This window comes from Epinephelus moara, chromosome 11, assembly GCF_006386435.1.
Source record: "Epinephelus moara isolate mb chromosome 11, YSFRI_EMoa_1.0, whole genome shotgun sequence".
Taxonomy (NCBI): Eukaryota; Metazoa; Chordata; class Actinopteri; order Perciformes; family Serranidae; genus Epinephelus; species Epinephelus moara.
The window spans coordinates 34,445,903-34,461,889 of NC_065516.1; the positions used below are offsets into that span (position 1 = coordinate 34,445,903).

Sequence of the window (15,987 nt, forward strand, 5' to 3'; positions counted from 1 at the left end):
CACTGTGCGCAGATGAACGTTGTTTGACTTCTTCCGCAGCCCCCCGACAGTCCAGCTGCCAGTCTGGGTGCTGGGAGCGGCACGGGGGTGAAGCTAAACACTGTTCATCTGCACACACTGTGTTACCTTGATTTCGTTGCTGTGTCAGTCTGACGTCCTGAATATATCCTTCAAATGCATATTGTAGAAATTTGAGAGTATTTCTCCAGGGAGTGCAGTTGGCGACAGTGGAAAGTTTGTCGGACTTAGCAACAGTAACTAAGGGGGGGGGCGGGCCTTAGCAAAGGGTGAATTCAATATTAATTACCATTAGGCTGCCGTTGCCATGGATACGTGCTTTAATCATTATTTTGTGTCACATCACTGAATGTTTTAGTAGTTAGCCATGTTCTAAGCGGGATAATGTATAGTGAGCCGCTGACAGTTGAAAAATAACTTCCTTCAGGGGAATGGAACCCCGACGCGCACTTAGCTGCGCAGTATTACTGTTGCCACAGTCTTTGTCTGAGTTCTGTGGCTGTGAATCAATCAAATGTTAAAAAAAAACCCACAGAGATTAAAGGATAATTCCTGTTTATGACAGCCTGAGTCTAATTTGTGTTTTTTGATAAGCACGCAGAACATGTTCTCACGTCCATCTCTTCCATCTACCGACGCTTGACCAGTGGTCCTTATCAGATACCAACGCACTGCGGCAGCCTTTAGCCTCTTTACGAGACACACTGGGCCATGTCTGTTTTGGATGCTCTAAGCAACGGCCATTGTATAAAGCCCAAGGAAGTCCCTATAGGATGGGAAGAAGGTGAGGTGGATGGGTCAAAAAAACACAGCACTTTCACCCAGGAGACGGCTGTTCATGTCTCGTGTGAAACCAAAAAATCAAAGAAGTTATTTTAAGAACGTAGCATTGCAGGGCTTGAAATTGTGACCGTGAGCTTGACCTTGACCTGATTTTAGATTGGTTATTAGCCTCAAATCACTCCGCGACCATGGCACTTCTGTCACTCAGAACTAGAAGCCGAAGCTAATTCATGCCGGAGAGAAGAGAAAATAAAGAAAACGCTGAAAGGCTTTTTTAGGAAAAATACCACTGAACTAGCCTGGGGAAACCATCCTAATCTCGCGAGCTCATATTCTGTTTCGCTCTGCAGATCAGTCTGGCCATGCAATCATAAAGGCACTTCTTTAAAAGCAGAACAAACAGCTGCACTGAAAGCTTTTATTGAAATAAAGGATGTGTTTGCCGTCCTTCCTATGGGGTTTGGTAAAAGTTTAATTTACCAACTGGCTCCATTGATGGGACTCAGTGAAAACCCAGTGGCTATTGTTGTTTCTCCGCTAGTTGCTCTCATGGTGGAGCAGGTCAGGGAAGCGACCAAGCTGGGAATCACAGCCATGCAACTCGGAGTCCACAGTGAGGAGGAAATCCGCAAAGACGGCAACACTCTTTCCCAGACATCATCACAGCTCATCTCCGCTGCATGCTGCACTTGCTTGCTGGTCTGTTTACAGTGGCGTTGTGCTAGCCTACGTCACACGTTTCGTTGACTATGATTGGTTTTCCGTCTTTCCAATTGCGTGAAGGGGCACTTTGAGTGACAGCCGTTGATACCGCCCCTCGGGAACAGAGGAATGTACACTCCGTTAAGAGAAACCTTAGACGATGATAATACTGATGACAGTCATCATCAGTATTATCATCGTCTAAGGTTTCTCTTTCATTCACAGTGGTGTTTTATCTAAAAATGTCTTCAACTGAAAAAGCTGTTCATGATAAGTGGACTATACACATACAATGTACTGTATACAATATAATGTCGACTTTGTGTTGCAATAAAAAAAATCGATTACACTGTTGGTGCTTCCTACATTACGGTGGGTGCTCCCAAAATTTTGCTGGTGCTCCTAACCTTTTGAAGTTAGGAGCACCAGTGCCACCATGTAAAAAAGTAAATTTCAATTCCTGCACTGTACGTTACGAAGGGTTGCAGCGGTATACTGATTACCAAATGCCAATCAATGTAAGGAGGGCCTCTGGTTTATTTTATTGTCATGCAGTGTGGTACTGACACTGGTCTGGTCTTGGTCTTGACTTCGTCTCAGTTAAGGTGGTCTTGACTACAACACTGGCCGCCATCCCAGAGTGTCCAACAGTTGTGCTAGAGAGGTACATAGACTGTCATGACGTGTCGGGCCACTGACCACGCTGCTGTATTTGACGAGCAGAGAGTGAGAACGTGTTGGTAAAGCATGGAGGTTCTGTGGGGAACTGTTTGACTTTCATTACATGCATCAGGTCTGTTTTGCCAGTGTTTTTAGTCAGGTTAAAGGCCTTCTCTTCTCACCTTGAATTACCAAAACACTCACTCCCCTCTCCTCCTCTTCCTCCCCCCTCTCCACCCTCCTCTGAGATAAAGCCTAATTCAGCAGCACCCTTGAGGGGACGCCTTGTCTATTCCTGACTGCCCTCTCTCTTTTTCTGTTCAATCACACACCCAGTCTAATTGAGTTTATCCATCAGAGTTTATCTCAGGTCAGAGGAAATTAAAGGGACCTGAAGGAAGGCAGTGATTTAAGTGTTTCTGATCGGCTCAGACAGTTTTCATTGTGTTGTTTGTTTTACAATCACCACCCTGTTTTCTCCTGTCAGAGGTGAAGTGAGAGTGATCAGTCAACAGCGCTGGCCTCGTTCAGCCGAAGCTCATAATTAGTTTTCTCTGCTATTTCTGTCGCCGCCTGCAGCAAGTCATAACACACTCACACACATTCACACATTGGGGCTAGATAGGGATTTATTTCCACGGTGTCTTGTGGGATTCACCATAAAAAGTCTGACACAGGACAAGTTACATAATGGTTTTGGTGAAGTTGTGGATGAAAGAGGGAACACAGGCTGTAGTTTGGGGTTCCTGCGGGTGCTCCAGTTTCCTCCCGCAGTCCAAACCCAAACTAAATTACAGATGAATGTGTTTGTCTATATGCGTGCGCCTCTCGCCTACTGCATGCTGGGACTTATCCTACTTCACACTGATGATCGTGCACAGGTTGAGCAGAGGGAATGGAGAGATTTTGGAAAACCTGGATGAGCTACAATGCTTCTACACTGAACTGAGACGCTTGCACTGTAATCTGATGCACTGTATGTGTGTGTGTGTGTGTGTGTGTGTGCAGCGCGGCTGGAGGTGAGATCTTCAACCAGTGTGTGTCGGATCAGGAAGATGAGGCCTTCAGTGAGGAGGATGTGAAGAGGCTCATGAGGCAGATCCTGGAGGGAGTCTCCTTCCTCCACCAGAACAATGTAGTCCACCTCGACCTGAAGGTCAGCGGACACACACACACACACACACACACACACACACACACACACCTGATTGCCCCTTAATGCCCGTATTTTGCATTTCTTGCATCCCACTTTAGAGCAGGTGTGTCCAAACTTTTCATACCAGGAGCCACATGGACGAAAAATAGTCATAAACCTGGGCCACAAGCATTTTAGTTTAGTTTTTAGTTTTGTTAAGTGTGTTTTAAAGGGACAGTTATTCCTCCTCTGACCTGTAGTACTGTTTATCAGTTGAGATAGATTTGGTGTGAGTTGCTGAGTGTAAAAGATATGGACCGTAGAGACGTCGGCCCTCTCTCCAATATAATGAAACTAGATGACACTCGGCGTGTAATGTTCAAAGCACCAAAACATTTGAAAAACTCAGCAGCAATGTCTCTTTCCAGAAATCATGACCAGGTTACTCAAGATAATCCACAGACCTTGTGCAGTTTTATGAAGGAAATATTTTCTGTTTACCAAACTACACCACCGACCGTATCTAGTGATGGCCAAATGAAGCCTCATGAATCATTTTCTTTATTTTCTGAGCCCACTAGATGGCGCTTTCTGTTCAACAAAAGGTTGAAAGCACACTGAATTGCCATTCTTTGAGCCTCTCTCTTTAAACCACGAGCGCCATCTAGTGGGCTCAGAAAATAAAGAAAATGCTTCATGAGGCTTCATTTGGCCATCACCACGTATCACTATGCAGAAGGAAGCGTGTTGGCACACCGCAACCACATGCACCAGGTTCAGTCCCTGTTTAGGTAAATACACCCCAGAACTAGTGATGGCCAAATGAAGCCTCATGAAGTATTTTCTTTATGTTCTGAGCCCACTAGATGGCGCTCATGGTTTAAAGAGAGAGGCTCAAAGAATGGCAATTCAGTGTGCTTTCAACCTTTTGTTGAACAAAAAGCGCCATCTAGTGGGCTCAGAAAATAAAGAAAATGCTTCATGAGGCTTCATTTGGCCATCACTACCCAGAAGCAGCATTATATTAAAAACCAGAAATCTTTATTTGATACAAAAACATTTCAAGAGGTGTTTACAGACTTCACCTTGCGTGATCAAGATTGCCGGAGTGGGCAAAACCAAATGAAAAGCAACAAAAGGAAACACCAAGGCAGCAGCTCCCTCCCTGCAAACGAAACAAAACAAAAGCATAACGTAACCAATCTCAACACGAGCTCACTATTAGACACTGGGTGGTGCAGACGTGTGTCGCTATATCTTGGCACTTCAGTTATCACACGGACCACATGTGTTTCCTGCCTAACGCTAACGTGTGCTGTGATGTGCCATCAGCCTCAGAACATCCTGCTGACCAGCAGCTCTCCTCTGGGTGACATCAAGATCGTGGACTTCGGTCTGTCCAGGATGGTCAACAGCCACCAGGAGCTCAGGGAGATCATGGGAACTCCGGAGTACGTCGGTGAGTTGGTGCTCAACGATCACTTCAACCACATTGCTGTCGTTCTCACACTGATGTCATTGTGAATAATAACACGTGTGTTTGTGTTTTCAGCTCCCGAGATTCTAAACTATGAGCCCATCAGCACAGCAACAGATATGTGGTAAGAAAACTCTGAAGCTGTGCAGTATGGATTTTCTGTGTGCGTCCATATCAGCCCGCCCTGACCCCCATCTGTACTGTGCTCCATGTTGTTTGTTCAGGAGCACTGGTGTGTTGGCCTACATGATGCTGACAGGGATCTCTCCGTTCCTGGGCGAGAACAAGCAGGAAACATTTCTCAACATCTCCCAGCTCAACGTGAGCTACACTGAGGAGGAGCTGCAGCAGCTGGACCAGGCCGCCCTGTCCTTCATCCAGACGCTGCTCTGCAAACAGCCACAGTCAGTCCACCCCTCACTTATCCTAACCTATAGTAATAATAGTCTTAATATATAAAGCTTTTCAAAACAGAGTTACAAAGTGCTTTACATGTCGATAATTAAAACAGACAAGACATGAAACAACAACTTTTAAAAGAACTGATAAAAACACTTTGGTGTATAAAAACTGAGGAAATAAAAGGGAGTTTAAATGAACTTAAAACTCGAGTAAAATCAGGAAAGACTCTTCGATAAAAGTATGTTTTAATGGTAGCTGCTGTGCTGTGAGATCGATGATACTGACATTTAAAATGACAGAGAAAAATAAGAAGCAACAAAATGTCATCTAAAACCACATCAAATAATCTGTAATCGTACATAAAATATTTATGCTTGTAAAACACAAATATGTGTGGGCGGTAGCTCTACACTTCATTATAAAGATCAGACTCAGCTTCTGAAACGTGTCCAGCGAACACTGGCTCAGTTGCTCCTGCTGTGGTTTCAGAGAGCAGCCAGATGCTGCATACATTCAGCTCTCAATATGGCTTGTGGTCAAGTCTACACCATAGTCTCATGAGGGATGGCTGCTTTTACCTCTGCTAATTAAAGTCATATATATATACAGGGTTCCCACGGTCATGGGAAAACTGGAAAAGTTTTCACAGTCACATTTTCCAGGCCTGGACAAGTCATGGAATCAGTAAAAACTAGTAATGGGCAAATGAAGCTTCATGAAGCATTTTCCTCACAATATCTCAATAACGCCACGAGGCAATTTCTTCAAATTTGGCACAAAGGTTAACTTGGATTCAACGATGAACTGATCAGATTTTGGTGGTCAGGGGTCAGTGTGACCTTGCATCTGCCTCATTCTTGTGAACACGAAGAACACATTAAGGATAATGTTCACTTAGACTGACGAATAAACTGATTAGAATTGTTTGGTTGAAGGTCACAGTCAGTGTGAATTAATTAATTTCATTTAATTAATCACAGAAAATGTTCCTGTTAAAAATATTCATTTTGATTAATCGTGTGCTCCAAGGTGCCCTGTAGTGATGGCCAAATGAAGCCTCATGAAGCATTGTCTTTATTTTCTGAGCCCACTAGATGGCGCTCATGGTTTAAAGAGAGAGGCTCAAAGAATGGCAATTCAGTGTGCTTTCAACCTTTTGTTGAACAAAAAGCGCCATCTAGCGGGCTCAGAAAATAAAGAAAATGCTTCACGAGGCTTCATTTGGCCATCACTAGTAAAAACCATTGACATTTTTGGATAAGTCATGGAATTTTGTTGTGTATAATGATCTTGTTACAGTTATCTTACATGGATAACTTTCCACATAATGTAACATAATGGCAAATATATTTTCTGTAGTTGTTGGTGTGATGTGTGACAACACGTAGGTTTCTTCATCTTCTCCTCACGTTTCATCCCTCCCTTCATGCACGGCTGCTAGCTGAAATTATGTTTAAATAAAGTTTGAATCTGATACACAGGAAGGCGATCCAGGCACTTAGAAAATATAGAAAACGAGAAAGGAGGTATTAAAAAGCCACTGCAGGTCTTCACCAGGACTAAAAAACATACAACAAAGGTATTGCCCGAGTTTGAACTTGAGGTTGAGTGAACCGAACCAAACAGGACAGGTGTGAAAGCACACTAAGACACTTGCTGCTCAGAGTCATCTCAGGCAGCAGCTCAGCGCCTCTCCCTCTCCCTCTCCTCCCAAGCCATGTGCATACAGGCAGGAGTTACTTTGGTTAGCTTGCAACGTTCTCAAGGACAGTTTTTCCAAACTACTTCACACTTGTCACTGCGCTTCCTTTGGTCCAGGAACAAAAGCGTTCATTACAGTTACATCGCTGATGCTCTCTGTCTCCATCTGTTGTGAAGACACACTTCACTCCAAAGTCCTGTACCGGGTCGGGTACCCTCAAAAAACTGTGTTACGAGTAGAATTTGGCACATCCTCGGGTTGCCAGCAATTCAGTTGGCAAGTGTGAAGTAGATTGGATGAACGGTTCTCGAGATATGGGAAGGAAACACGTGCATACAGTCAGAGATTCTTTGCTTTATTGTTAGATTAGATGAATTACATACTGAGACATAAACTTGAAAGATTTTTTTACCTGCACTAAAACTAGAAAACATCTAAAATCTCAGCTCTCTCCAGTTTAAGTGAGACATTGACCTGCTAATCTGAAACCATGTATTCAACACAGAGCAGAAGCAGTGAGATTAATGTACGTGTGTGTGTGTGTGTGTGTGTCTATCTTCAGGGATCGGGCCACAGCCGAGCAGTGTCTCAAACACCCCTGGCTTCAGTCCCCAGAGCCACAAATCCCTCCAACGGTGGAGGAGATCCTCCCAGCGGAGGACCAGGAGGTGTCATCCAGCTCCACCAGCAGCTCCACCAGTAGTCCCGAACCTCCCAGCAGCACCACCACAGCCGAGGAGGAGGAAGAGGACGAGGAGGGTGAAGGCCCGGTGACGGAGGAGCTGATAGTCATGGCTGCCTACACCCTGGGTCAGTGCCGCCAGTCCTCCACCTCCACCTCAGAGAAGGAGGCCCTGGCTGCCGAGCAGAAGGCCATCTCCAAACGCTTCAAGTTTGAGGAGCCTTTCAGCGCCCTGCAGGAGGTGCCCGGAGAGTTCATCTACTGACCCCACCCACCACATGACAGTACTGTCTGAGGAAACGTTAGTGTTGTCACGGTAACAAAGATAAGCCTTGTGATTCTACGAATTCCCCTCCATATATACTGTATGTGTACGATCAGATGCTGTTGCACAGTCACTCTGATTTTATTTAAGCAGTTGGATTTAAGTGCATTTTTTTAAGTACCTGCTCATGTGTTTCTCCCATAATGCTTCACCCCGCTTGACACCCACCCACTCCACCTTCTCAAACAGCCACAGTAGGGTCATGTCTCTTGATTTGGTTTGCTGTTGTATTTTTCTGACCAAATGAAGACACTGAGATATTTCCACACGTTGCTGTAGAGTTTGTAAACTTCAACTTTTGAGGTCTTCTTTCCAGAGCTGTCATCTTAGTCTGACTCTCAGCTATCAGTCGCACAGGGAGACATCGCCAAGAGACAGAGAGACAGAGGCTGAATCCAGATATCCACCTCCTAGACGGGGCCTTTACATCTGCAGGGCTGCACGCTAAATGCACACGTGACCTCTCACAGTGTTTCTCTGAGCAGAAATCACGGTCTGGAGCTTCTGATCGTGTCACTCAAGCTTCCTCAGGAGTTTGACCAGTTTCCATGGACAGATCAGGGAGTGTGAGAAAACAGTACTTTGAAAGTTTAAACTACAGCATGACAACATGTCAAACGATATCTGCTGAGGGAGATTGTTGACTACGACTGAAAGCTTTGGACTAGCTACTAAATGGACCTTGTGGTAAATTTGTCAGATAGCAATGGATATTTTCGCTTTTATCTAAATTGCGTCTAACTTTTTTGACACATTGATATTATTTAGTATTATTACAAGTCTCAGGACTTATCGTTACTCGGAGGTGAAGAGTCTGCACATGCAGGAAAGTGTGGACATTTAGATTCAACAAGAGAAAAACCCAGAGGGACAGGACAAAGTCCAGAGCACAAGACAGACTGATCAGTGCTAATTTCATTGACGAAAACTATGACGACCTTTTTTCTATGATGAAAACGAGACAATGACGAGCTAAAAATAGATCTTGATAATAAAAACTAAGATGAAATTTGTGTTTAAGTGCTGGACTGTGCTTGCAATTATCTTCAGATGGTAAACTCCAGTAAATAGTCTGCACCAGGATGTTTGGGTTGGTGCGAGTTGTGAGCTGTAACTCAGCAGTAAATAATCAGCCGTGTGTGTCTGACTGTGGATGGTGGAGCTGCTGAATGGATTTGTGGAGTTTGTTAGTTGCAGCGGTGGCTGTTAGCAGCTAGCTCCGCTCGCAGACTTCACAGCTTCACCCCGCAGGACTCCACTCAGTCCAGACTGGAGAAGGTTTGTGGGTTGATGGTGTTTGACAGGCAGGTAGGAGGCTCAGTTATCTGTGAGTGTAGCTGTGCTGTAAGTAAACAGTCTGAACTCAGATCAGTTTTCTCTGACAGAGATGAAAGTTTAGTTTGAATCACCAACTCTGTGAGAGGACACCAGTTTAAACCTCCAGACTAACATGTTGCACATGAAGAAACAAGTTATGTTTCTGCTTCTTAACAGTCACATGGATAAGTCAGAGTTTACAATGAACCTGGGGACAAATCCTAGTTGGCTCACATTAGTTATTTGTTGAGAGCATAAATAGAGAGATGTTGAGCTTTTCAGATGATGATCAGTAAGTGTGTGCTCGTAAATCAGCCCTTAAACCTGTCACACACTGCTGGAGACTATGACTGGTGACTAAAACTAATTTTTGTTTTGATGACTGAGACTAAATCTAAAATGAAAATTAACACTGAGACTGATCAACGTATTGGTCCACTTTCAGTGTTTCATCCTGAGAAACTCAAACACAGCGAGTGCTTGAGGGTATTTATTTGAGGGTCCTCACACACTCTGTCTATGAGAGGGATGCTCTGTCCTATTAAGAGCCTGACTGATACTGGATCTCTTCGGCCAATACTGAACTAGATTTTGTAAAGTTTAATGAAATTATACAGAGTAAAAATTGATCTTTCAGGGTGGGCTCCTCCATGTAGAAAGGCAGCGTCGGCCGTGGGCTCAATTCCAGCCTGCGTCTAATCTGCATCAAACTGTCCTATCAGTAAAGGCACAACAGCTCTGAGAAATAATCATTAAAAAAATAACCTCTCAGTGCTCTGTTGGACATATGATGTCATGGAGACACGAAATGACTTGAACATTTTTGTACAGTCTGTCTTGTCACTTATTGAACAACATACAGCACATAAGGGATCATTTCCAACAGTAGCTGCCGTGTGCATGTGTGTTGCTCTTAGTGATGGCCAAATGAAGCCTCATGAAGCATTTTCTTTATTTTCTGAGCCCACTAGATGGCGGTCCTTTTTTAAAGAGAGAGGCTCAAAGAATGGCAATTCAGTGTGCTTTCAACCTTTTGTTCAACAAAAAGCGCCATCTAGTGGGCTCAGAAAATAAAGAAAATGCTTCATGAGGCTTCATTTGGCCATCACTAGTTGCTCTGTGCATTGGGATTCTTAGCCTCTGTGGCAGCCATTACATTTGTGAAATGTACAACTTGTAGTGATCATATCATGGTCACATAGCAACAAAATGAATCCAGTTTAAATATAGATTCCTCATATACTTGTATAACTACTATAACGTCAACTTTTGATCTTGCTCTTCTGTTTTAAGTTAAAAAAAGTTTTGTCATTCCTGTATTTGTATTGCTAGGCAACATCTATCTGAACAGATAGGAGTACATTTCACAATGCTGGGCTCAAAATGTTGTTAAATACAAAGTACTAATATATTGATTATGCAAACTATCGTAGCCCCCAGCTCTATAGCTACCTTCACTGTATGTGGAGTTTAAAACTCCTGAAAACTTGGTTCCAGGTCTTGTTTATCTTCCCACAACATTCATGACTAAATAAGCAACAAAGTAAAAGTTCAGAAATAAGCTGTAGTAGTTATTATTTATTACCAGTGTGAAAATGTGGTGAGCTGAGCTACCGGTTATTCTACATCAAAATGTTTCACCACATTGAGGCTATCCCCAGAGAAATGTAGCGCACTAAGCTACTAGAAAATGGCTAAAGTAGTCTGTGAGTTTCAAAGCTACTTTTATTTTTTTGACTTTATGTCAAATCAGCGTTTTCTCAGTGATCAGAAAAACTGTCAGCCAAACAGATACAGGCAAAAAATGTTCAGTTGAACTGTTTATCATCAAGTAACAGACTTAAATTAAAACTTTCTTAACAAACTCAGACAGAAAACATCTTCATGTAAGACGCCATCAGTCCTAATAAATTGTTTTCAGGACCTTAAACACTGGCGTCATAAGCGTCTGGTTGTACTGTCCGGTTGAATGAAGGATTCTTAGTGGTCATGGTATAAGATACTGGAAACTAGTGATGGCCAAATGAAGCCTCATGAAGCATTTGCTTTAAATGGTTCTCATGGTTTAAAGAGAGAGGCTCAAAGATTGGCAATTCAGTGTGCTTTCAACCTTTTGTTCAACAAAAAGCGCCATCTAGTGGGCTCAGAAAATAAAGAAAATGCTTCATGAGGCTTCATTTGGCCATCACTACCTAAAAGATTGCTAAACTCTCACAGTCTGTAGGAGGCTTAATACAGCATGTTGAGCTCTGTTACATAGGTGATTCTGTGAGGTTTCAGTACGTAGGATGACCAAACCATCATGTTTTGATCAAGGGCCAAAAGGCATTCTGGGAAACACTATGTCACTGACTAATGTAGAAACAGACAAGTTTGGTTGAGGTAAACTAACTCCTGCCACAGACACCAGATGATATGAGCTGACACTGAGACTCTCTCACAGTATGTAAAGATGGTGTAAATAGCACACACACAGTTCCAGGTATCATATTTGTGTACTGACGAGTGACGGAGTTGATTTGCAGTTGGGACTGTTGATCGCACTTATTACAAAACAACAGGAAGTGACTCACGTTTCTTTCTTTTCATGATGTTTGAATTCAGAAGCCAAATGTTTGGTGACACCTGCCCGTTGTTTCCTCGTCCGTGCTGCTTTACGAACACGACCAGCTCCTCCTGATTTGTTTGTACTTTGTCTCATTTTGTATTTGGTGCCATGCTTGGAAAAAATATTTGATGATTTTTAGCTTTTATTTTATTTTTCATTGCAGGTGTTTCTGTGTACTATTGCAGATATTACTGAGACAGAATCTTTGAGTTTTCTAATCCTGTGTACATGATGCAAATTATTTTTGGTTTTTATGAGGTACATATATTCGACAGTACTGTTCAAAGAGCCATTTCACATATTCCTCTGACACGATGGCCTTCCCATGGTTCAGCTCTCTCTGAAGCAATAAAGACGGATCATTGTAAACTGTACATGTAGACGTGGAGCTATGTAGACTTCCAGAGGGTCTGTACTGTAAATGTTTGTAGTGTATGTAGTTATAAGCTCCGATACTGTGGGAACCGATTTGTACATGAATGTCCCGTACTGTAAATAAACATTTCAGAAGTGTGTTGAGAATTCTTGTCATCATTTGGGATCAGGGTACAGAGATGTAAAGTGTGTTTTAGTTAAAGTTGAAAATCTAAACCCTTATTAAAAATCCATGTTAGTGACAACTCTGGGATAATCCATCCACCTGACAGGTGTGGCATATCAGGTCACTGATTAAACGGCATCATAACTACACAGGTGAGCCCTGGGGTGGTCACTGTGATGCCCCTCCCACTGTCTCTGAGGATGTGCCAGCCAACCTCATTAGGACGTTGGCAGATGTGGGAGGGTCGTTGCCTTGATTGAGCTCACCTGGCCTCCCAGGCTATAAAAGCAGCCTCATGTTTTCACTCACTCTTTCCCTTCCCACAGCAGACATCCATCCTGCATCACTGCTTTTTGGTTTTGCACCTTCAGCACTCAGCAGCACACCTGACACACACCCATGTGTGGCTTTCATTACTGACTTTGCTGACCTACACACACCGTTGTTTATTTGTTTATCCCTTGAGATAAACCATCTTGTTTTCAAGGGGATCTGACACAAAACATACAGTAAGTATGCACAGTAAGGAAAGTATGACTACTCACTTTCTAAAAAAACAAATTCAAGAGGAAAACAAAGTAGAAGAAGCCAAAGGCAGTGAATGGGGATGCACAGCATTCATCTTCAACAATACATGGTCACTCCACCAGGGGGCAGCAGTGTTAAGTTATGTACTCATGGAAAACAGCTGAACAAATCAGAGAATGCTGCTGCGTGTGCATTAACCAACAGCTAGAGAGTACAACATGCCTTTTGTCCAATAATAAATTAATGTAAAAAATAAGTAGTAGTGATAAATCAAAGACAACTACAACATGTAACTACAAAGTCAATCTTTTTTGTGGACTCCCTGCTTTTCACATTCACTGAGCCAGTTTGAGACAATCAGTTAAAGGACACTCTCAAATGTTTGATCAAACAACACAATGTAATGATGATCCAAGTTGTAAGGGAGCGTCCTATTGGCATGCTGACTGCAGGAATGTCCACCAGAGCTGTCGCCAGTGAGCTTAATGTTCATTTCACAACCATAAGTTTACTCCAATACTGTTTCTATGAATTTGGACCTCCACATCCAGCAATTTCACCTGCAAGATCGCCTGAGACCAGCCACCTGAACAGCTGATGCAACAGTTGGTTTGCGCAACGGAAGAATTTCTACACAAAGCGTGAGAAACCTCAGGGAAGCTCATCTTCATGCTCATCATCCTCACCTGGGTCTTGACCTGACAGCAAACCAAACCAAATCGTGCAGGCGAGTTGGATGCATATTTGTGCAGCGGCTCTTCGCTCTCCAGTTTGGTGCCTTTTTGTGTGTAGGTACGCAGTGGGAGTTACGTGAGAATGTTCTTTGTGGATCACCGCTCAACCAACCAACGAGAAGAAGTAGCTGTTGAACAGTTCTGATTGTATAGATAAATTCTTGATAATTCTATTTAGTTTACCGTCACTATTGATGGTTTATAACTAATACTGACATTGGTGAAGACTCTGAAGCTGTTATAAATGTATTTTAATAAAAATCCATGTGGAGGCATTCAAGGGAGGATTTTGTTTTCCATACTCAGTCAAGCTAAAGTCAACCAGCAGCTTGACTTCTAGGGAGTTTTTGGATACCACCATATTTGAAAGTCCAATTTCCATGAAAGCCACAGGCTGGAGATTAAAGTGTTTTTCAAGGAGACAGATACCCACACTGTACTCTTCAAAACAAGTTGCACCTGAAGCATACTGCTGCCGGGCTGGCCAAATCACAGCTCACAGAATTTGCATTCAGGAGATTTCAAACAGGCCATTAAAGTGTTGTTTTCAGTTTTGACCACTAGATGGTACTGTAGTTCTTTTCTTAGAAATTGCTTTTAAACATTTCAGCAGACCAGACCTCTGTTAGTGTCTTCTGTGTTGCCATTTACTACTACAAGACCGCAAGATTCCTACAGCTCGAAGAAAGAATAGAAATCTACATGATTACCTGACAAAGCAGTCAAACCTCTGTCAACCCAAAACCCAGAGGTCATGGAGACACAATATTTTTTTGGAAGAGTAATACACACACTCTTTGGTTCAACATTTTCTGGAACGTTGTTGGAATTCTGTTCGAGCCAGAGTAATACAGAGTAACACAAGATGGAGTGTGGCTCAAAGACAGACAGCTGAAAGAATATGAATGAATGAGTGCATCGTAGAGTGGAAGCATTATAGACAGTGTCGATTCTCGTAAAAATAAAATAATTTGATTCCCTAAAAAATTGAGAATGTTAAATTCCAAATACAGAATGTTAATTCTCGGGTACACCACAGAGTAGTGTCAGGGATTACACACTCAAGAATCAGGGTTAGGGTTAGGAGGAGGTTACCCATCCCAGTAGCGCTTTGTTACTTTGAAATTTGGATTTCAGTTTGTTCAGTTTCTCAGTTTAATGTCTGTTTGGTCTGTTTTGTCAGTGGACGCACTGTTCTGGGACGTCTGTACAAAAAGATTACAAACTACTGAAACTAAAACTTCAATTTAAATATCTAAAATTGTAACCCTACAATATTTTTAAGTAACCACTCTAGAATGTAGAATCTAAAGCTACAGCTCTTACAAGTGTTGAATGTAAAGCTTGAGAATGTTAAGTTACAGATGTGTAATGGTAGGTACAAAATTCCAGTGTTAAGTTATTGTTACAGCTGGAGGCCCACATGTTTATTCATTGCTAACTTGGTGCACACAGTTCTTGAACTGCTGGATCTACCAAACAAGCTTCTTCAGAGAGAGAACCGCAAATATGGATGAGTATGTCGTCGTGGGAACCACAGCACACAGGGAATTTGATGACAAAACAGAACTGAAGAGAGAATGTACTACAGCACTGTTGATTCAGTACTTGGAGAAATGGACCACAGGTTCAGCAAACCCAACTCGGAGCTGGCCCGTGCACTTGTTGTACTGGACCTAGAAAGTGACAAACTTCTGGATGTGAGGCTGTGAAACACATTATGGACTTGTCACGGTCGCCTGTTGTTGAGGCAGAGTACGAGGTCGCTAAACAGTTTTCAGCTTGCAAAAACAATCGCAGCCATTCGAGGGGGACTGGACTGTCCAGCACATCATCTCCAAGTACCACACGTATGTCACCACAGTGCCCAGTGTGCTGACTGCTTTCAAACATGCCTTAACATTTGGAGCCTCCACAGCCATTTTTGAGAACTCATTCTCCACCCTGAGAAACATATTTTCGGACCACAGATGTGTAGTGCTTCACAAAAGAAAGGCCCAGTTGGTTCAGCTGGCGTTTGAAAGGGACTTAACCAGAAAGTGAACAACTGAGTGGACGGACACTGTTGCGAGGAGGTTCAGCATCAACAGTCGCCACCTGCAACTCTCCTAAAGGTAAGACATGCCTTTCATTCACTTCATGGCGCCACCCTTGGTTTTTGTTATAACGCAAAATGTGGAATGTTTGGGTCTGTCTAAGGTCCTGTTTATACGACAACGATTTCAACCGACAGCGATAAACTTAAGTTGCGTTCTGGGTGCTTGAAAACGGGCTCCAGAGTGCAAATTTTCGGAAACAGCACCGTCTCCATTGTCATGTAAACTTGTGATATGCAGTTCCTCTGAAAACAGAGACCTTTCAACATGCCCATTA

General features: G+C 42.9%; 1 protein-coding gene across 1 annotated transcript in view; it reads left to right on the forward strand.

Moving 5' to 3' along the window:
• stk17a (serine/threonine kinase 17a) overlaps positions 1–12,316 on the forward strand; it is a 45,520-nt gene extending 33,204 nt beyond the window's left edge. The window contains exons 3-7 of the mRNA XM_050056083.1: positions 3,172–3,319; positions 4,631–4,757; positions 4,851–4,899; positions 5,000–5,179; positions 7,442–12,316. Coding sequence (XP_049912040.1) covers positions 3,172–3,319; positions 4,631–4,757; positions 4,851–4,899; positions 5,000–5,179; positions 7,442–7,826 — 889 coding nt within the window. The 3' untranslated portion in view covers positions 7,827–12,316. The remainder of the gene's footprint in view (positions 1–3,171; positions 3,320–4,630; positions 4,758–4,850; positions 4,900–4,999; positions 5,180–7,441) is intronic.
• The last annotated feature ends 3,671 nt before the right edge of the window (positions 12,317–15,987 follow it).